The sequence below is a fragment of the Halichoerus grypus genome, chromosome 6, assembly GCF_964656455.1.
Source record: "Halichoerus grypus chromosome 6, mHalGry1.hap1.1, whole genome shotgun sequence".
NCBI lineage: Eukaryota > Metazoa > Chordata > Mammalia > Carnivora > Phocidae > Halichoerus > Halichoerus grypus.
Genome location: NC_135717.1, coordinates 147,998,168 through 148,022,126, shown reverse-complemented (window position 1 = coordinate 148,022,126; position 23,959 = coordinate 147,998,168). Strand labels below are relative to the sequence as shown.

The following is a 23,959-nucleotide window of genomic DNA, read 5'->3' as shown; positions in this document are numbered from 1 at the left end:
TTAACGACTGAGCCACCCAGGGGCCCCAGCCTGATGAATTTTCTAAGAATTACATGGGATATATGTAAAAAAGCTCAGGAAATAGTAACTATTATTGGATAAACAAAATGTTTCACTCTTACAAAATCAGATTATCTTATATATTACTTCAAATTTTTTAGGACTTTCAAAGGTAAAAAAAAAATACCATTAAACATAAAGCTTATATATTTAAATATAAATTAGGATTCAAGAAACAAATATTTGAGATAATTTCTATTGCAAATAAATACAAAAAAACTCAAGTTCCACAACTACAAATCTTAGGGTACAATCTTGTATTGAAAAATGGGCATTTTTCATGATTACCAAGGTTAGCTAACTACAAAAATATTAGCCTTTCTCTAAATTTAGGTTTTGAATACCAGCCATAAAGATCTCCTATTCTTTTGACAATAAGATGAATAAAAAAAATTATAAAATATATCAGTAGGCTTAAGTTCTTATCTTTAACTAGTTGTTAAACTAGCTACGTGAAATTTGGTGTAGTTATTAGATCTATTTGATCCTTAATATACAAATAGAAGACCGGCAAAAGTAAACTCAAATACCCTCTTTAACTCAAATACTACGATTTTATGATTTTTTTTTTTTTTTTGTAAAAGGTTTTAAAAAGTATCTAAGATTTAACTACAAAATGTAAATGTAGATTTTTTTTCAAACTAAAAATTAAGATTATAAATTATATATATTACCTTCTGTTGCAGTACTAAAATACCCATATATCAAAGATCCTAATTTATTGTCATGAATAATTTAGTTTTGTTAAATTACAGGAAATTACAATAATATCTCAGAAAATAAAACTAGATATAAAATGATACCAAAAGCACTTGGTCATACAAATCAAGAGAAAATACATTTTTTTCCTAAAACATATGATGCTCTTGTCTCCCCAGAAATAATTATATAAAAAATTTTGCAAGTTCTGATTATTTAGATATGGTATAATATATATATGTAAGAGATTATTTCTTTATATAAAATGACAAAATAGATTAAAAAGGCACTGCTTAACAGACTACCTGAAAAATAAGTCTTAACATATACCCAAAGAACTAACAATTGTGTTAGAGCATATTACTTGAAAATCATACTTCAAGTATATTAAATATTCTTAGAAATAATTTATGTACAGTTTTGATACAAACTATCCACTCATAAAACATCTGCCTCAGGTAATGTAAGTTCAGATTTTATTATATTTCAAACAATATGTTTAAATATAGAAACATTTTGAGGGCGCCTGGGTGGCTCAGTTGGTTAAGCGACTGCCTTCGGCTCAGGTCATGATCCTGGAGTCCCTGGATCGAGTCCCGCATCGGGCTCCCTGCTCAGCAGGGAGCCTGCTTCTCCCTCTGACCCTCCCCCCTCTCATGTGCTCTCTCTCTCTCTCTCTCATTCTGTCTCAAATAAATAAATAAAATCTTTAAAAAAAAAAAATAAATAAATATAGAAACATTTTGAGAAAACATACCTGATTCTTGCATTAATATAGCAGAATTGAATAATGCTAGTTTATGCTTTGGATTTAGTTCTAAAGCACGATTAAAATTTTTTAGGGCTTCATTTGGTTCTTTAAGTTCAATATGAACAATTGCCAAGTTGTACCAAAGATCTGCATTATTTCTGTCCAGCTCTAGTGCTTTAAGATATGCTTCTTTTGCTTTGAGAGGTTTATTCATTTTTAAAAGCAATTCTCCTCTGTGGAAAAAAATCAAACACAAGCTTTACTCACATTACCATGTGAATTTGTAGACATTATTTTTTCACAAGTTTTAAGCTTTCCCACATACTCACAGCTTTCTTTTTTCCTTTTAACCCAAGCTTTTCGAGTTTTCCATCAAAAATAACTATCTGAATATGTCCTCAAACCTGAACTCATTAGTTTAGCAAATTTGGTTATGTTTTCAAATATTTATTAGAGAAAGACCTTTAAAGGGTAAGATATGAGGAGGCATCCAATAAAGGGGGATAAGAAAATATATTCTTTATATACATCTTGAAAGAAGGCAGACTAGACTAGACTACATCAGAAAAATGACATTAAAAGAATGGGAGATCAATTTTTCAGGAGACCAAGTAACAGCATTTGAAGAATGAATATAAATACAGTGGTGATGGGGAAATTCCAGTATGCAAATCTATGTTTTAAGTCTCATTTATAAAGAGCAGAACATTTGAAAATTTTACCTTTTCTTACATAAATTCACTTTTCTACAATGTATTCTTATAAAATGGCCAGTCATTAAAACAAAACAAAAAATTCCCCAAAACAACAAAAAAAGAATTTAAAAAGCTAAAGATTGGGTAAGGGTTGGAGGGTACTTGTGCGACCAGCAGATACCTATGAGGAACACATCTGGAACTGAGGATCACAGTTTAAAAACCATTTTACAAACCTTTCTAATATGGTCCTATTTTCTGTTAGAAAGCTTACAAAAGTCATGTGCAAATCAATTTGAGAAGTGATAGGAGAGTTACTTTTATTATGATCCTATTATTTCCTTAAGTATTAGCATAGGAATGAAATCAAATGAACCACTAATATTCTCAATTAAAGCAACTTCTGGAATGTGTTTGTCCAAAATGCTTTTTTTTAAATGCAGATTACTGAATAATTCTTCATAGATTAACACATCACAGGTTTTATTTACATATGCAACCCCACTAAACTTAGCTAATTTCAACAACTACTGGATAAGGCTGAACAAAGACAGCCTCCAACTTATGAACAGATTTTATCTCAAAAACTTACTGATTTCTGAATGCATTTTCCCCATAGGAGCAATATTATAAATTATGATTACGTTTTTGGCCAGGCTACAAAACGAAGTTTCACATATAATTTTCCTCAAGTATACTACAAATGATAATCCTTACATGGGAAAATATATTAAGTTCTAACATGTGATGCCAAAAGTTTTTTTTTACTGACAACTAAAAAGTTTCTTTTTGGTAAAAAGCATCAATAACGAGTCAACTGTCAGAAAGCTCTTGAGAGTTGGATATTAGAAGTAATTATCATAAAATGTAAGTTTCAGATGTTTTAAGTAAAAATTAATGTGACCATAAGAAGCAAATGAAACTAAAAAGGAGTTTTTACCCTTTCTTTCGTATAAAACCTAAGTTTACCACTACATGTTACAGACTATTGCCAATTTCAAATCAAATCAATTAAATTTGATCATTAAGTCTAAACTAGGCTGTTTCTATATTCTTGGTTGCTAAGATTACTAAAAGAAAAAAAAGCCCATTTAGTTCAGATAGTCAAAATGTACTGCAGATGCAGCTTTAATTTTCTATGATAGCTTAAAGAGAACTACAATACCTGCTAATATAAGCCTGCTTGAAGTCAGGTCTCATGCTTATTGCTTGTCGGTACAGCTGATCTGCTTCTTCCAGCCGGGACTCATTTGCTCGAATAAGATTGGCCAGATTAATATAAACATTTAGGTGGTTAGGGGCAATTCTGGCTGCATATTTTTTACCAGGAATAATCTGTTCAGAAGAACATAATTTGATATTTCAGTACCAAATAAAATAAAAAATAAGTATTCCTAGTGGCTTACTTAAAATATACATGACATATAAAGGTTATGGTACTAGTTTCATTGCCAAATTAAAATAAGTCATAAAAATGTGAAAGCACCTACAGTATTTACAAAATGTAAATAAAATAATTAATATTTTTGGCGTTAAAGGATATATTTTTCATTCATGCTAGCTTAACAGAATATTGTTAGATTTTATTTATTTGAATCATTTTATAAAGTCCTATAAATCTAAACTCTTGAGGCTAAAGTCTGTTAATATATTTGCATCAGACCCAGAATAGAAAGAACTCAGGTCTCCTTCCCTTCAGTCTAGTGTATTTGTTACACCATGTCAGCAAAATATTTCCTGGTTGTGACAACAGGGTGGTTAATTTTATTCAGAGTTATACTAAAGCCTCATTTGTCTGGTAGAGTTAGGAAATAAAATGCTCTTATTAACTGATTATTCAGGTTAAGCAAAGTTTATAAAATATATATAGACCCAAATTTTCAGTGAAAATAATAAACTGTGATAAATTTTATATTGAACACAATTTAACTTTAGAATCTTATGACTGAAATAGTGCTTAAGATATCATGTGGTCCAACTTTGTTTTTAAGACATTTATCAAACTACATCCACTCATTTTAATATTATCATTATTAATATAATATTAAGATATACTACCATGGAGAAAACTGTAGTGCAGGATAAACTATCTTTTCTGATGAAGCATAGCTGGTCAAAGCCAAGATCTGGCTTTCCAACTTCCAGGCTATACTGTAATATCACTTGATCTTAGCCAAAAGGTCGAGAAGCGATTATACTGTAATATCCAATGAATCTTGTGTATGTGTCACTGTAACAACTGAACACCATACAGCAAAAGATGTATCCATTCATTTTATTACTTTTATTCATTTATCTTTTGAGAGGAATAATGCTGAATTTAGTGCTTAACATACATATATAAAATTCTCTTTATTTAAAGTCATTTAATTCATTGATAACTTCTAATCAAGGATATCTAAAATTCATAACTTTATAAACTTTTTAAACATACTCTACAGAAAATTTTTTTAATTGAGTTAGAAAAGTAAATGTAATCCTTTATAAAACTTGTAGTATTATGCTAAGTGAAGTAAGTCAGAGAAAGACGAATACCGTATGATCTCACTCATATGTGGAATTTAAGAAACAAAACAAAGTAGCAAAGGGAAAAAAAAAAAGAAAGACAAACCAAGAAACAGACTCTTAAATATAGAGAACAAACGGCTACCAAAGGGGAGGCTGGGGGGAGAGATGGGTGAAATAGGCATTGGGGATTAAGAAGTGCACTTGTATTTAAGTGCTGAATCACTGTATTATACACCTGAAACTAAATATTACAGTGTTAACTAGAACTTAAATAAAAACTTAAAAAAAACCCTTGTAGTAATAAATGGTTTATTGGATACTTTACTTTTATGTCAACAAATTAAAGATAAGGATTTTCCATCTAGGTAATTCTATTCAGTGTGGACATACAGTGGATATAACACAATAAGAATAAATTATGACAACTTACTTGGGGCATCAGTGACTTAGCCATCATGTAAGATTCTTCAGCTTCTTTGGTTCTATTTAAATTTTTGTAAGTTCTTCCTACATTCATGTGGGCACCAATATCATCTAAAATTTAAAAAAAATCATTTGTTGGCAAATATACTAAATAGTATTCAATGTAAACTACATGTTTCTAGCAACAAAACCACTAGGCAAAAAGTACAAAAGCAGTCAACAGATCCTGCATACTCTTTAAAGTTCTTTTAAACACAATTTATTATAATTCATGATCAATGCTAACCCTAGAAAATTATTTAATACCGTAAGGACAGAAAATACACATATGACATGAAAAAAACTATTTGAATAGATCCTTGAAAGGCTAAGACATGACAAGAAATATAGAGGTAATAAAGAAATTTGTATCATTTCTCTTCACTAGATTTTACTATACTATACTATGGCTTGCTTCCATTTCCTTGATTGCATAGCTCTGGAATTCACTCAAAAAGTATGGCTCAACTCTGAAAGTGAAAAGATCTACAAGTGAAAAAGATCATCATGATTCCTAGAACTATTTCCAGTGTTGTAACTAACAAATATGCACCCTGGTGGGACACAGGCAAAGAGACTGTAAAAAAAAAACAACCTGTGATTTTGTTTAAAATTTTTGTGAATGTGGATGGAATGCAAGTATAATACCAGGATTCTCCAGTATTACTTAAGATGCAGCAGCCCATCTCTCTTAAATGATAAATTCTACATATTTATGTTTTTTTTTAAACATTTATGTTTTTTTAACCTTTTAAAAAGGTTGTGTTACTATCAGTATGTCTGAAACTTCTGTGTAATTTTCTGATATGGAGAATCAAATTCTCAGCAAATTTTTTCAGGGACAGAAAAATACGCTATTTAAATAAGAAAGATGTTAGTTTTCGGGTTCATTGCACATTACTTTTAGGACACATTTCCTAGTAACTATTTCAAAGGTTTGGAATAAAGACAGAAAGATGGGAGATCTTAAATCAGACAAATTTTACTGAACATACATGAATCTCTAACAGATAAGACACGATTACTACCTGCCTGTGACACCAAGGATTTTGCAACTATGAAGTAATTCTCTGCCTGCAAATCCTAGGACACACAGGAGCCAAGCATGTGTATCTTAGGCATTGCCCTAGGAGGAGAGTAGCAGTCCTAAGATCTTGCTACATTATGTTTCAGGCTGGTAATTGTGTGCACTGAACAGAAACTGTCACATGCAGTACAGGTTTGGTTAGAGAACTGAGACAAGCTTGGGAAGAAAGGATTGATTTTTTTTGTTGTTACTGATTTTTTGATTTTTGATTTGTTGAGTTTTTGTTGACGTACTGCTGAGTCTCATGGTGTTTCAGGAGAGGTCAAGGAAAAAGAAAAAAGAAAGGAAAAAAAAATTGCTTAGGCAAACCATTCCCAATCTTAGCTGCAAATATGGATACTTACGAATTTTAAAAATTCAGATAACCTTAGCGCCACCTAGCTCTACCAAAATAGAATCCATAGAAATAGGACCTGCATAAGTGTTTTTAAAAAGTTTCAAAGGCAGTTCTGATGTAGAGCCAAGGCTGAAGTTCACTGTATTACCAAATGTGTAGAAAAAGAGTAGGTAGTCTTTGCTCTTACATAGCTCATTTTTTTTTAACATCAGATAAATCTTTACCATTAATTATAGAAATCAGAAAGCTACTTAGATAAAACTAAGAACCTGAAAAAATTAATTATAAAGTAAGAAATTTAACCTAAGGAAAGAGCAAAGAAATTGGAAGTTTAGGTAAAATTATCAGCGAAGTATTTAAAATGTCACTGATACCAGCCCCAACAAATCTTAGAAAAGAAAGAGGTTATCTACTTGGATAAAAGACAAGGCAAATTAATACCCACTGGAATCAGGTTCTTAAAATTTATTTATTTGAGAGAGAGAACACAAGCAGGGGGAGCAGCAGAGGGAGAGGGAGAAGCAGGCTCCCCGCTGAGCAGGGAGCCCGATGCAGGGCTCAATCCCAGGACCCTGGGATCATGACCTGAGCCGAAAGCAGACGCTTAACCGATTGAGCCACCCAGGTGCCCCTTAAATACATATTTTTAATAAATATTCAAATAAATCCAATACAGTATTAAACAGAAAGTTATAAATATCATAGGAAACATATAGAAGTTGTAAGAGGTTTTAAAGATTAACAATATTTGCTTCTAATTGGAGAGATAGCAAGGTTTATTAAAGAGAAGCCACGTGAGATGGGTTGTAAAAGATGGATAGGCTATGGTAGAAGGCAGATGGCAAGGGAGAAGGGAGGAATTCTAGACTCAAGGAAGAACATGAACAAAGGCAAAGAGGTGAGGAAGCCAAGGATATGTACTCTATACTTCAAGAAAAACTACATAAAGAGCTAGGGAAGATAAAACTGAAATCCATTTTATTTCTACAACTTTCTCTTCACCTTTCTCTAACTGAAATTTGGCTTCGCCTTGGGGACTTGGTTTTTTACATGTAGCTCGTCCAAGTAGTGACCGTGTTCTTTTTCTTATTCTTTGCAACATTGGGCCTGGAGGAAGAGTAGGTGTCCTTGGTGATCTTTAACACTTCCAGACAACTCTTGCTCCTTCTTAAAATCACTTGTCTCTCAATTTCAGGTCATTAAACTCTATTATAATTGACTATCCTTCTTTGCTGGAGTCACTATTCTCTGAGTCTAAGCTCCTGGCTCTTCATGGTTCTCATAATTCTTAGTGATTTCAAAATCCACAAAGACAAATTTTCTAATACTTGGCCTTTGATATCCTTTCTTCCAATGATTTTCACCTCCATCTTCCTTTAACTAGTTAGTTCAATGACCACAGTTCATATCTAATAGACAGATAGTGGGTATTGCTTGCCACTCCCCACTCCTCTGAGGATATTTAGAAATGTGACCGGGGTGTGGGATGTGTGTGTGTTGAGGGATGGGGGTGTACCTTTTGGTCATCATTCTAAATGGAAAGTAATGATGGCATTTGGTGGATGAGGACCATGTTTGGTACATATCCTGAAATACATTTCTGTACACTCAAAATGCCTCTTGAAAAATACTGATGCTCTAGCTAGATCAGACACCAACAATTCTTCAGATCTAAAATCAATGATCCTATAATCCTGCCTCACCTCCCTTCTTAACTTAGATTCTTCATCCATTATAATCATTCCCTTATCTGTTTCTTGTTTAGTAATAGCACATTTTAAAAAGCCCTAATCCTGTTTAACAGAATTCTCCATGCCTGTGCCATTTCAGCTGTAAAGTAATAAGAGAAAAGGATATAAGTACATCAACTAGTTTAAATTTAAATAAAGTATTCCTAACCTCAAGTACGGTGTTAAAACTGCTTGGCAATTATACATTTTCCTAGTCTACACATTTTCCTATATCTTGTTTCCAAAAGTGTGATCCATGGGTTAAGCATCATTTGGGAACTCAGAAATGCAGAGCTTCAGGTTCTATTCTAAACCTCTATCCATCAGAACGTGCATTTATAACATCTCCGTGTGATTCACGGGCACATTCAAGTTTGTGAAGCACTGTCCTAGTTAGCTACTTCACACCCTCTCCTGTTCTTAGATCTCTAGAACTTCGACCCCTTCCTCACTCTCTGATGACTCTGCTTTCTATTTCAATGAGAAAACAAGCAAAACAGAAGATAATTTTCAGAAACTTCCTCCAGGTGATCTATTCGACTGCCTATATCCACACCTATGTACTTTGCCTTCCTTGTTACCATACGTTAACTATTCTATGACTGAATGAAGTCCTTATCCTGTGCACCAAATTCTATTTATCTCTTCTCATCTATTTAAGGACAATGATCCAGTAATTTGTCTCCCCATCTTGAATTATTACTTTTCCCAGCCTCAGTGGATTAGCTGCACATATGCTTTGTTTTTCCCACCTTAAAACTGAAAACAAAAAACCCCTATCATCCTACTTAGTTTCTCTTGACTCCATTCCCACCAATACCACCATTTCCTATTGATACTCTTTAAGAGTTTTCAATACCAACTGTCTCCAATTATTCTTCCCCCACCCTCCTAAACACACTCCTATCAGGCTTTTGCATCTATCATTCCACCAAAATTGCTCATCAGTACCACCCAACTCTGCTATGTTAAAAAAAAAAAAATTCCTTAAATGTCTAAGTAACTCTAATATATAATCTAATTCAAAATAAGCAGCATCAAACACTATAGTATTCATATCACCTGGAATGAAGTCTGAAAATGAAAAACTCTACCTTATTATCCCCAAATATAATCAAGTTTTTAAAAAGAAGCTATTCAAATAGTTTTATTAATTAATAATGCTTACCTGGCTGAACATGGGTAGCCTGTAAGAAGTATTTCAAAGCTCTCTCAAAGTTCTTTTCATTTTCCAGAGCATGACCCACATTATTCCATAATTTGGCATTATTTTTATTTACCTTCAATACATAAGCATAGATAGAAATTAATTACAATTAAAAAATACAACTCCAATTAACACAGTTATTTATTTGGTATACCATAAGGAATGGAGTGTTCCACAGAGGCATCCATGAATGGGTGAGGTGCTCAAAGACACAAACTTTCAATTATCAGACAAATAAGTTCTGTGAATATAATGTACAGCATGGAGACTATAGTTAACAATACTGTAATGTATATTTGAAAGTTGCTAAGAGAGTAGATCTTTGAAATTCTCATCAAAAGAAAAAAATTGTACCTATGTGAGGTGATAGAAGTTAACTTACTGTAATTGTTTTGTAATATATACAGATATCATGTTGTACACCTGATACTAATACAAAGTTATATGTCAATTATACCTCAATAAAACTTGAAAAAATAATTCAGATTTTCTCTCAGAAAAGAAAAATTTGTATATATACCTCCAATTAACAAAGATATTTGTTTGGTGTATTATTAGGAATGGAGTGTTCCACAGAGGTGTCCCTGGAGATGAGAAAGGAGCCAAATGAAGTGCTTCACCAAATTTACTCTCCTTCCTTTTACATAAATATACTAAAACCACGGCAATCTGATTTCATCTATTTGATATATTAGAATTTTACTAAAAATTTTATTTGATCAAAGCATCATGGGGTGCTTGGCTGGCTTAGTCAGTAGAGTATGCAACTCTTGATCTCGGGGTCATGAGTTCAAGCCCCACACTGGGCATAGAACTCACCTAAAACAAAACAAAACAAAACAAAGAAAAAAAAAATTGCATCGTGCTGTTTGAAAACTCCTGCTCTACTATCTGTATTCTTTTGGGAGAGAAGGCATCTGAACATGAGAATATGTTTAACATTTCTCTGATTACTTATTTTTAGGCTTGTTATAAAGCTATTTATGCAGTCCATTATGGTAATGGGAAACCTGGGATTAAAGTTCTAAATTAATCTGTGCTTTAAGAGTTCACAGATGGGCATGATATTCCTGCACGGAGAGGATGGTACCTGGCCAAGGAACTAGCCTCAGTGAGTGGGGCTGTGGTTTTGAGATTGTTCTAGGAATAAAGATAAGCAAAATTCTTGAAAATTATGGGGCTCCATTGGTATTCCAGGACTGCAGATTGAGAAGAATAGTAATGAGGTCTCTTTTGTTTACAGACTTCTGAGCTACAGGAGGGAGTGGAGTTATTGAGTGAGACAAAAGGATAGTCATGTGATCTTAAGTTGATGCCAAATCAAGAAGTCACGCAGACTATTGGAATGAGGCAGTATTCCAATAAAGCTAAGCAACGGGGAGTACAGAAATAGCCTAAAGGAAGTTAAGAATTTAGTTTTGAAGAGAAGCACCTGAAAAAAAATCATTGCTTATAACATACAGAAACCAAATTTTATGATTTTCAAAAAGACATTATTCCTATATGTTCTCCATTCTATAGAAATGCTTTATTACTACTTTCTGCCTGTTCTTATCTTTCCTACAGTATTGTAACCTTGGTTATCTTCCACATAGTAGGGTGCCATTTTTTGTTATGTATTTTATTTCATTGAATCTAAGATGCCATCAATTCTAAGACTCACCATTAAGAAAACAAAAAAGCCACTAATTAATTGTAAGATGCCTCTCACTGTAAGATTTATTCTGATTTTAGAGACGTTAAAAGGTTAAAACCTTCAGAACTATGAACTATATATAGTATTCTTATTTAAACATTTTATTATCATTTGAGCTTCTAACAACCGTATAGCATTTAGGGAATTATTCATATATGCCATAGACATACCAATTAAATACAACTCAAAGCACTGGTTATGGTATATATTATATAAAGAAATCATTTTTTACTAATCTTTTGGAGAAGTACTTAAAATTGACAGTAAAATGTCTAATTAAATGTAAAAACATCTTAGACATGACTATAAGAAATCATTAATAGCATACTTTCCTGTCATTCTGGATAATACTTTACCTTCAAGGCTGACATAAACAATGTATATTCAGACTCCCAATCCCAATTTCTGTGGAGTGTTTTTAAGGCATGAGTGAATATCACCATAGACAGACAAACCCAGGATAACTTTTTTAATACACTGTTTAAGAGAAAAAAAGCAAAACAAAAAAACCATTGTCTATATCACCAGAAGCATTTTATCTTTTAGAACAGAGGTAAAAAGTATGTTAAATATCCCCTAATATCATCTTTGAGTTTATTCTAAGGAATGAGGATTGTTCTAATAATCGTCTAACTTCAAAGGGAATAACACCAAAAAAATTAAATATGCATACTACCTTCTACTTCAGTCTTTAATGATATTGAATTCCAATATTTGCCTCTATTTCAAAAACTCTGTTTACATATAAGCTGACAAACCAATTTTTAACTGTGACTTTTCCTTTTGGGGGCCTTTACTTAAAATTTGAATATTTTTGTGTTTATGAAAGGTCAATCTTGTCATTGGCTATATTTAAAAAAAATTTGGCTTACCCAGATTGCATCTATACCACAGATTATCATGACATTCTTGGAATAATTTCGTATTTTAAAGCTAGAATTATTTATTACAAGTCATAGTAAAACTCTTTATGAAATAGATACAAATTACTTATACAGCTTTAGGCTAATTATTTGGGACTCAATTCCTCATCTATAAGGTTATACTTCAATTATCCCTATGGTCTCATTTAGTACTAATGTTCTCTATGTTTTTGTCTTAGTAACACAGTTCAACTTCTTTCATTTTGAGAGATCCACTTAATCAGGATAAGAGTGCATGGATCAGAAAGAACATGGACCATGGAGCCTAAGGAAAGGAAAGGAAAGGAAAAAGGAAAGGAAAAAAAGAAAAAGCATGGACATTGGAAGCAGTCAGATATAAATCTGAATCAAAATTCTACTGTTTACTAGCTGTGTGATCTTGAGGTAACCTGATTTAAGTAACCTAGATGAGCTTTAATTTTCAAATGTGCACAACAGTTAAGGAATATTAGATTAAATAAAACAAATCTAAAGGGTCTAGCATGGCTCCTGGCATATGGTAAGCACTCAAAAATTGGTATTGATTAAGATTGGATATATGAGTGGAAGTTAAGAGAAAAGGCCTGGTAGATGTTAGTGAAAATTGCAGACATGGATGAGATCATCCAGGGAGAATATGCAGTGTGAGAAAAATGGCTGAGTAAAACTGGCAAATAAAAAATATTTAAAGAGCAAGTATAGCAAGAAGACTCTGAGATGAGACTGAGCAGCAATGAGCAGACATGGAAGAGAATTAGGAGAGAGACTTTTTACAGACACCAGGGAAATAAATTTGAAATACAAGGACTGGATTTAGCTACTAGGAGGCAATGATGTAGAGACGAGTCAGAATGCTGCGGGTTGAAGGATGACTGGAAAGTGAGAAAGCAGTCAGTGGCCATTTCTTGCATATATACAGTATGACTATTCTGTTCCTTAATTGTTAGTTTAAGGCAACTAGGACATGGTGGTTATGATGCAGATAGTGATGATATCAAGAAATTATAGACTGCTTACTATATGCATTTATATATATTAACTCAATATGACTCAAGTAAGAAGACTGTATCTTAGTTCATTGCATATCGAAGTGGCAATGGTCATTTATAACTCTAGTCTCAACAATATCCTTGTTTTCATTTGGGTCTGACTCAAAGTTTGTTATGTTGCAGGGTGTACGATAAAATTATATTGATAATAATAAGAACATAGGATGAGGTGGGTGCTATGGAATTCTCCTAACCTGAATTACAGAAAAATGAGGAGACTATCAAGATGAAAAATAAAAAAAGCATAAAACTAGGACTTATATAACTGAACTAAACATTTTAAACACTTAAATGCATCACACTTAATTCTATAGTTAGTAAGCATTAAATGAACTAACATTTTAATTCACCTTTTGTTTGATATTTTCTGCCATCCATGGGCTACCAAAATACAGAACCCCATGCTAGGCACATACAATACTCGCTCGGCAACAACAAATCCAACTGGGAAAAAAAGGTTCGATGCAGGAATAAATGGTAATGCCATCAAACAAAGTGCCTACAAAGAAAAAAAGATATTTTAATAAGTTAAAAAAATATACGGACACTCAAAAGTTAAACCCAAATATTTTATCATTTAATTTGAATAATGTATTGGTGGACCATTTTTAATAATACTATAAATAATACTAATTTAAACATAAAGATGGCAACTTAGGGATGGTAACAACAAACATCAGGATGTATGTCACCAAGGTGAGATCAAGTTAGGACTTCTAATTAGGGCTATCCAATTAAATAAATATTTTTTGAAAATATATCTAAAATAAGACATTAATAATTTTTATACATACAACTTATGTTTGTGTGGTAAAAATACACTGACAGAGATGTTAACAGGTTTTAACAAAACTGTAACGGGGGACAAAACAGCCAATCATGCCAGTTTTTATATTTTTATTATTGTAAGTATTCATATCATATTGGAAATTGAAAAATGATACAAGGTATCCTTTAGACAAGATAGTAGACTACTACGTCTGTACCCCAGCACTCTTTTACATAATACTCTGATGAGTCATATACATTTAATAGAGGCTTAGCATAAGTATAAAAATAAAACTGCCCCCTTTAAACAGTAGTCTTTTATTCTATAAGAATTTCTAAAATTTTAACACTGTACATTGAAATAAATCATAAAAATGCTTAGGTTATTTTTGTCATTTTGAAAATGAGATAGCATATGGTTTCCAGACTATAAAGCCATTAAAAAGGCAGGATACAAACAACTAGCACAAATAACTTGTGAAAGGAACTAAGTTGGTTGTTATTAGGACATCTGTTTCTATGGGCATCTGCTTCCATATTTTCTTACCCTGATTTGTTTTATAGTACCCAACTGAATAACTATGCAAGTTGTTCCTTCAGCTTCAGAAGTTTGAGAGTCTTTTAACAGTATGAAAGGAAAGATTGTTTTCTCTTTATTATACTTTATTAGTAAAATACAGATGTAAAGATGTACACACATTGAAAAAAATACTTTCACCATATATGATAAATTAATGACTTGTAATGAGGGGAAATAATGAATCTAAAGAAAAACACTACTGAACTACTAAGTATCAGACTAATTTATATATCTGAAATTTTAATGTTTTCTTTTTGATCAAAAAGGTAAAACATTAAGAATACATAATTATTTTTCCATTTCCCAGGAGTGCTTGATAAAAATAACTGGCTAGCTATGAAACAGATATTCCTAAATATGTAGTCCTTTCCTTTTATTTATTTAAAGATTTATTTCATTTCAAAGAGAGAGAGAGAGTTAAGGGAGGGGCAGAGGGAGAGAATCTTCAAGCAGATTCCCCATTGAGCAGAGACCCCACTTGGGGCTTGACCTCATGACCCATGAGATTATGACCTGAGCCAAAACCAAGAGTCAGATGCTTAACCGACTGAGCCACCCAGGCATCCCTGTAGTCCTTTTCTAAAAACAAACAGGCAAACAAATTTTTTATTAATTCATGGCTGCTCTAAAACAATTTTATTTGAAATAATTAAAAGTGTTATTAAATTCATTCAATGATGTATGATGGACTGATGCATAAGCTACATACACAAAAAATCTACTGGTTCTTGGATAAAGGAATGTCTCTAATGATTAATTTACTCAAAAGTTCTAATACACTCTATTAATATATGCCCACCTAGCTAACTATGGCTACCGTAAGTTCCTTCTTCAGTGATATAAAACTCTCTTTAAAAGGAAAGGTGGTAGTTAAAGGAGCTTGGAACAAATCAGTTTAATTTCTTACTTCCTGTGTAACATAAGGTAAACTAATCAACCATCTTGCCAATTTGTGTTTCTTTATAAATTGGGATTAATAACTACTTACATTATATTGTCAGGATACATATGAGATTTTATTTAATAAGTGTTTAACACAGTATCTGGTACTTAGCAGGTACTCCCTTGATCTACTTATCCCTTCCAAAGATCTTCACAAAACATCACCATATAACATAGCATGTTTAGGACTATCTTAAAGAAGTTATACCTAAGATCATAACTGTTCCTTTTGATATACATAAAATAAAACATATAAATCTCTGCTTATTTCATTGGCACTATCCTCTCTATTTTTATTCAGCTTATATTATAGAAATCATTATTTTATATGCCAAAACTTTACATTCACCCACCGTTCCTTACTTTTCCTTTCTTTTAGCAGAACCTCAGCTTTGGATGTATTCTATCATGTATCTGCTTTGTCTGTATTTACGTGAACAGCAAAGCACTACTAGAGACAGTCCCAAAGCAAAATAGATTAGTATCATCATAAATTCATGATTATCAACTTCAGTTGATCCTTAAAACTCCTCAGAATTTCTAGGTTTACTTTTCTCAAACTTTTAATTCATGTCACTTTCAGCAGGTGATCATACTTCCAAACTTACAGAGAACACTAAAGCCATAAAACAAGAATTCCTTCAATTCCCTGCTACTAAAACTACCAACATCCACACTGATGTCATTTCCATCCTTTCTGCGACATAAGAGGTGTGTGTCTCCATCTTTCTCAGGCCAAACCTGAGCTCTACATTGCCCCTGCTCCTCACAAATCTCACAATTAACCATCCCTTCATTTACTCGACCACTTTCTAATCAACTGTATCATTCCTATCCATATTCAAATATGCTCTTGTCTCTCCAACCTTAAACATCTCCTTTGACAACACATCTTTAAGTTACCTTACCTATTCATTATGTCCTTTAGGTATAAAACAAGTTCCCACATTCTTAGGAAAACAATTTTACAGCCAAGGTAGTAAGTAGCTGGTTTTAATCCCACTTAATCAATCAACATTTCAAATCAACGAGTAGGTTTTTGCAAGTCAATCCATTAGTGATATCCCTTGCTTCTAAAAGTCAGCCAACTGAGTACTTCAATGAAAGTGATTCTTCTACCTCCGAAGGTCCACTAATTCTAGATCTTTATGCTTCCTCCAAGCTCGACATGAGATCAGCAGTCTGTTATGCTTCAAGCTGGCATAGTCTTCTCTTACTTAGGTGGTACTAAATTCAAGCTTGTCTCCTCCTTTGAAATATTCAAAGTTGAGTTACCCCTCAGGTTATCTATACTACCAATCTTCATATTCTCATCTAATCGAATCTCTCCACAGAAATAAATTTCATTAAGTAACTAATACACCTAAAATAGGTCAAATATGACTGATCTCACTTTTCTGCCTAACAGCATCTGTTAGGGATAACCATTCCATCTTTCTTGAAATACTTACCTACCTTTCCGTCCATTTGGTCTACCTCCTATTTAGGTTTATTCTCCTCTACATAGTATCTAAATATAGGAGTTTTTCAAGACCTAGTTGTAGGTTTCTTCTCTTTTCACTCTATCTAGCTAGCCCCTTCAACTATTTTCTGAGGGAGAATTAAGACCAAATACTCTAAGGCATTCATTATGTGTATGAATTATCTTCTATGTATTTGGAATGGTAATAGCTGGTTACCATCTTTGAGAAAAGTCACAAAACCCCAGTTGAGAAAGGCTGCTCTATATATAACCTCTCCATAGACCTTCTTATTCTCATCCTGGTTTCAATTACTATCTCTATGCCAATCTATCAAATTTTTATGTGAAGCTTAGGACTCTCCTCTGAACTCTAGGCACCAAGTGCTATTCAAGATCTCTACTAGGATCAAACTCAACAGATTAAAAAATAGTAGTAAATATGGTCTTTCCTCCAAACTCTATTTTTTCAATCTTCTCTACATCTCAGAGATTAGCTTCAAATTTTTCCAAAATGCCAGTTTCCCTGGTAATTGGGGCCTTGTATTTCTTTTTATCATATCCTTAGTACCTAAAAGGCTGCCCGGTACATAGGCTACAAGAACAACTTTTTACTGAATAAATGAACCTAGTGGCTACAGCCAATATGAAACATTTGTAAAGTATTAAAAACACTTTCTGGCATATAGCAAATGCTCAAGAAAATGTTAAAGATTATTACTGTCTTCAGTAATTTAAAGGAAGAGACAATAAAACTGCTACAAGTAAGAAGTGACAGCAGAGTAAGAAAATTACAAAGAAATACACCTCAGAAAAACAACAAGACTGTGTAAATAATCATAGTTCTCTGAACATAGTAAAATAACTTGGGGAGTAATGAAAATCTTGCTAATGAGAACTAAAGAGCTATATATTTCTAGCTGCCTATCTTACAGGACATTCTTCTCTGTGTCAAGAAAACAGCGATCTATTTCCTCAAAGTGTATAACCTACTTAGGTAAAGAAATAGAAGAAAATGATGCCAAAGGCATGCTTCATGGTTTCAGAGTTCCTACTAAATCAAAGAAATTCATAACCAGTTTTTACTTTACATGGTGAATGTCAAATTATGCCTGCACATGGAATTCTGATATATAATTTTAGGATAGCCTAAAATAAGTTAATAAAGTAGGCTGATGTTGAACAAAGAAAGACGCTGTTTCTAAGAAGATGCTTTGACAAATTAAAGGCAGTCTCCAAATCAACTGAATGTTACATCATCTGAGAAATTAAGGGAATTTCTTACCATTAAAACAGTCTTGGAGGAATCACCAGGGTATCTGAGACTGAATACTCCCAACGCCCCCAAAAAGCAAAAGAAAGTAAATGTTGCAAGATTTCGAATATCTAGAAATGACTCTATAAGTGGTATTGTTCCCATGGTCCAATCACAGCAGAGTTCTGAAGGATTTAATAGAAGCCAAGCATTCAAAGGAAGGAGATAGTTAAAAGTTAGCTGCCTTGTAGGAGTTGGGCTTACAGCAGCTGGGTTATCAAACCTGTATAAAGAATGAAAAAAAAAGTTATTTAAAACACTTTGTAAACACAAAATATATAACATATAAATAAAATGTTGAACAATAAAAGCAATATTTTACACATCTCATTAAAAAGACAAAATATTTTTTACTAATACCTCACTAGAGGTATTTAGTCCTCACTAGAGTTCAAACTGTCTAACCTTTAAGAAACGTCTAGTTGAGACAAACTATGAAAAACTGTTTAAATGGCAACTAGGTTATCTACTTCTAGTTTATTATTAGAATAATTCAGACAAGTCACTATAATATTATGATACTCTGCATAAGTATAACTTCCTGATTAAAAGTAAAAAGAAAAGTTTTAAAAGTGTCATTGCTGTATGTGATGTATGAGTGTTTCTGAGAACACTAACCAATGTTTTTTCTGCATAAGATGGCTTCTTTCAAAAGGCACTAAATGCTAATAAAAATTATGCTTCCTAGAAAGAATTACTATGTTTTTCTTTTGTTGTGGACAGAGAAAACTGTATACCTATGAATTTTTCCTTTTTGCTTAGACTTCTAGGAAGCTGAAAACCAAATTTCCAGTATAGAATAATAACTGTATAGGCCTATGTAACATTTTATGTTCTACTTTTTCTCCTAGTACATACTAATATGAACTTATATCCTAATTTATATTTGTCCAGGCCATGATATATTACATGTACATTTCATTAATTTAGTCTGTTTCCTGCAAACTAAGGCAAATCATAGTCAAAGCATTTTTTAAAGTATATTTCAAATGAATAGCTTCAGATATTTTTTAGGCTACATTCAAAATTTTACTGGCTATGTTAATATATAGTCCTTTAAAAACCCAATTTCTCATTTTAAAATGAATGAGTTAAGAAAAATCAACCCCTAACATTTGTTTGACTTGGTCTTCTTAAAAATTCAAATGGCTGAGAAAAGGTAAATACTATTTGAACAAATAAGATCTTAAAAACCTTCATATTTGAGTATCTACATGTATGAAAAATAATAAATCTTGAGTCAGAACTTGAATTCTCAAATAACCAACAGAAGTGAATACAAAGCTTTTTTCCTATAATCCACTATTCAGAGTTCATTTTTATAATTAATGGTTTATTTAGAATAGCTAATTTAATAACTGTACTATAGAGAAAGAACACGTCAAAGCAAGTCAAACAATATTATAGTCAACTTCATAGGGTAATGTAATAGAAGAAAATATATATACACACATATCTTTAAATGCTTCTATTTGGAAAATACATATTTAGATGTAACGTATTCCATACAGCCATCCACAAATACATACACAAAACAAATACATTCATACCTATAAACCACATTTTCACACTATAGAACTGGAGATGAAAAACAGTTGATGGAAATTCTCTAAAAGGAATAATAAAAACAGTAACACTGAAACTGAGGGTGAAGAAGGAACTATAAAGTATATATTTACAATTCAATCTATTTCACATATCTTACTACTTAAATGAGTTGTTCAGGGGTGCCTGGGTAGCTCAGATGGTTAAGTGACTGCCTTTGGCTCAGGTCATGATCCTGGAGTCCCGGGATCAAGTCCTACATTGGGCTCCCTGCTCGGCGGGGAGTCTGCTTCTCCCTCTGACCCTCCCCCCTCTCATGCTCTCTCTTTCTTTCTCATTCTCTCTCAAATAAATAAAATCTTAAAAAAAAATAAATGAGTTGTTCAGTTTAGCATGGCTAGACTCAGAAGTAACAATTCATGAAATTAGAAAGTATTCTTTAAAGAAAAAAATGCTACTGAAAAGAATAATTATATGGAAAATGATACAAAGAAAATGTTTAAGGTAAGAGAGTTATCTGAATAAAATTTTATTCTAACCAGGGCCAGCTATGCACTATCCTGGACAGCACACGAACAACATTTTGGCCTTTTGTTAAAAAAAAAAAAAAAAAAGTTCTTGTATTTAATGTCAGATACTTTAATATAATTGAATAAGGAACTAGTATAAATTTCATTTTAAATTTTAGCTGAGTAAGGTGAAATGGAAAAATGCTAAATTTCAGAGCAGGACAAAAAGATGCAGATTGTTAAATTCAGCATAACTTTTGCTTCTAGCTTTAAACACAAAGAACTGGACAAGATATATAAAACTTTTCTTAACACACTGAGCATCAGGCAAAGAAAGACAATGATACCTGAGGGAAGAAAAACAAATAAGAGAAACCCTACTTGGAAAGTTCAATACCTAGACCCAGATTTTAGTCTGTGGAGCAGTGAGGGGGAACCTAGTGGAGCCTAGTAGTATCCTTAGGTTGCAAAGACAGAACTGGGAGCCCTAGAAGCCCAGGGGGCTAGGGTCAGTGGGCAGAATACCAGAGAGAAGAAAGCTGCTGAGAAAGAGAACTCATATCTGTAGAGGGTCTCTCTCCAGTTTTTAGTACTGATGAGAACTGTTCAGCATAGGTATGTGAGGAAATACACAAGGTCAGTGTAGTGGGTTGAACCATGTCTCTCAAACATTCATATCTACCCAGAACCTCAGACTGTGACATTATTTGAAAACATATTTCTTTGCCAATGTAATTAGTTATGTCAGGATCAGGTCATACTGGATTAGGGTGAGCCCTAAATCTAATGACCGGTGTTCTTATACAAAGAGAGAATACAGAGAAACACACAAGAAAAAAGGAATGCCAAAGACTGCTAGCAACCTCTAGAAACTAGGAAAGAAGCATGGAACAGATTCTTCCTGAGAGTCTTCAGAAGGAACCAACTGTGCACGACCCTTGATTTTGGACTTCTGGCCTCCAGCACTGACAGAGAATAAATTTCTGCTGCTTTAAGCTACCCAGTTTCTGGTAATCTGTTATAGCAGCACTAGGAAAAATAATGCAGTTAGGAAAGTACCTCTCAAAAGAATTAGATAAAAATTCTCAAATACCATACAGAGGTGGGAATAGTTCCTCAGCAGCCAGAATGAAAATCCTCATAAATCACAGTCTATCAGATATAGTAGTCAGAAGGATCTTGTGTCAGTAGCAGAAGAAAATTAGCCCTACTGTAAATGCTGCTGTGGTCTCATTCATCAAAGATTAGAAGCATGGCTAGAAGATGAAACATTTCTCAAATAACTTAAATGTATCCCAGAACAAAGCTCTAAAATATTTATAGTAATATATTAAAGTAAAATGCACATATATGACATCTATTAAAAAACTGCCTGGCATGTGAAGTAGAAACATATAATCCATGAGAAGAAAAATTATTCAATCTAAACTAAGAAATTAGTTTATACTACTAATAAAATTAGTAGATGAGGCAATGAAAGCACTAGAACATGTAGAGACATGAAACATAAAAAGGCTTAAACAGAATTTCTAGAAATGGAAACAATATCTGAAATGAAAAAGAACTAGAAAAAAATTAAGGGCAGATTAGACACTGCAGAAAAAAGATTAGTGAACTTGAATATATTGCAGAAGAAACTATCCAAAACGAAAACAGGGAGAAATAGTTTTTGGAGAGGAATAAAAAGAGCATTAGTCTGACAAGTTCAAAAGGCTTAATATACATGTAATTGGGGTCCCAGAAAAGGAGAAGATAATAGAAAAATATTTCAAGTAATAGAAAAAAAATTTCCAAAATTTACATAAAGTAAAACCTACAGATCCTAAGCTCAATTAACCTAAGCACAAGACACATGAAGATAAAAGAACAGTGACTGGAAGTTTGTATCATTTGACCACTTTCACCCAAATTTTGTTATACAATAAATATGTCCTAGGGTAGTAATATGCAGCAGGTGACTATAGTTAATGATACTGTACTGTATATTTGAAAATTCCAAAGAAAATAGATCTTAAAAGTTCTCATCACAAGATTTTTTTGTAATTATGTGTGGTGATGGATGGACGTTAATACACTTATTAGTGATAATCATTTCTCAATATACATGTATCAAATCATTACACTGTATACCTAAAACTAATAATGTTATATAACAATTATGTCTCAATTTAAAAAAAAATAAAGAAACAATGACAAAGAGAAAATAATACAAGTAGACATACAGAAAAAGACACACTACACACAGAAGCACAAAAACAAAGATGACAGAGGGTATCTCAGTGAAAACTGCAAGCTAGCAAATAGTAGAGCAACATTATTAGAGTGCTGAATGCACAACAATGTGGAATTCTACACTCAGAATTCAAAATATTTTTCAAAAACAAAGATAAAATAAAGATATTTTTATATATAAAAGCTAAAACAATTCAGCACCAGCAGACCTACACGTCAAGAAATGTTAAAAGAAAATCCTTTAGTCACAAAGAAAAATGGTACAAGACGAAAATCACATTGAATGTAAACAGTTGAAACACCTCATTTAAAAAATACTATCTGGGGTGCCTGGGTGGCTCAGTCAGTTAAGCGGCTGCCTTCGGCTCAGGTCATGATCCCAGGGTATCGGGGCTCCCTGCTCAGCGGAGAGCCTGTTTCTCCCTCTCCCTCTGCCTGCCGCTCTGCCTACTTGTGCTCTCTCTCTGTCAAGTAAATAAATAAAACCTTAAAAAAAAAAAAATCTGACCAAACAAAAAAGGAAGACCCAACTTTATGCAGTCTACAAGAAGTCAACTTTAAATATAAATATATTGATAGATAAAAAGTTAAAGGATGGAAAAAGAAAAACAATGTTAACACTAAGAAAAAGGAGATAAAGTGAATTTCTGAGTAAAGACCAGGAATAAAGTATTATCAGGGATAAAGAAACTCATTTAATCACAATCCTAAATGTTATGCACTTAATAATAGAGCTTGAACTCACATGAAGCAAAAATTGATAAAACTATAAGGAGAAATAGACAAATCTGTAATTACAATCAGAGATTTTAACGTCCTCCTCTCAATAATTATTAGAACAAGTAGATAAAATTCACTAAGAATATAAAAGACTTATCACTTAACCAATCAAGTTAAAATCATTGTATCATTAAGTTAAAATCATTATTTTCATTCTGGTGGTTTCATGAGTGTACACATAGGTCAAAAGCTACTAATTTGTACACTATAAATATATGCAGATTTTTAAAAAAATACTATACCTCAATAAAGCTGTTAAAAAACCTCAACGTAAATCAAAGACTTTCTGAAACACTTATAATCACTGAACATCAAGAGTTAAAAAAAGAAAGAATTAAAAAAAAGAAAAGAACCAGACTTTCATACCTGGTGAATACTGGAAGTTGGGACTGAATAACCTGGACTCTAATCACAACAAGTAATAGTGTACTGAACATCAAAACAATGAGTTTTATTAGTGTCTGCAGCATAGAAAATGGAATACTACTCTTTCCACGGAAAAACTGTCCAACAGTAGTCCATAATAATGGCAAAGTATACTGCAAAAGGAAAAAAAAGTTTTAAATAACAATATACTATAATGTTTTCTAAGCAGTATTTTCAAAATGTAAGATTAGATATAAATTGACTATAATTATAAAATCAA

The 23,959-nt window shown here is 32.6% G+C and overlaps 1 protein-coding gene across 7 annotated transcripts in view; it reads right to left on the bottom strand.

Annotated features, from left to right (window-relative positions):
• Nucleotides 1-23,959, bottom strand: part of TMTC3 (transmembrane O-mannosyltransferase targeting cadherins 3) — a 91,444-nt gene that overhangs the window by 45,795 nt on the left and 21,690 nt on the right. For all 7 annotated transcript variants that reach the window (XR_013449294.1, XR_013449291.1, XR_013449292.1 and 4 more), the window contains exons 6-13: nt 23,680-23,852; nt 18,218-18,470; nt 13,534-13,682; nt 11,589-11,709; nt 9,498-9,609; nt 5,144-5,247; nt 3,371-3,540; nt 1,517-1,743 (exon numbers count right to left, since the gene is read on the bottom strand). Coding sequence is in view for 2 of the 7 variants with exons in the window: in XM_078076393.1 (XP_077932519.1) it covers nt 1,517-1,743; nt 3,371-3,540; nt 5,144-5,247; nt 9,498-9,609; nt 11,589-11,709; nt 13,534-13,682; nt 18,218-18,470; nt 23,680-23,852 (1,309 nt within the window). In the remaining 5 variants the exon portion in view is untranslated. The remainder of the gene's footprint in view (nt 1-1,516; nt 1,744-3,370; nt 3,541-5,143; nt 5,248-9,497; nt 9,610-11,588; nt 11,710-13,533; nt 13,683-18,217; nt 18,471-23,679; nt 23,853-23,959) is intronic.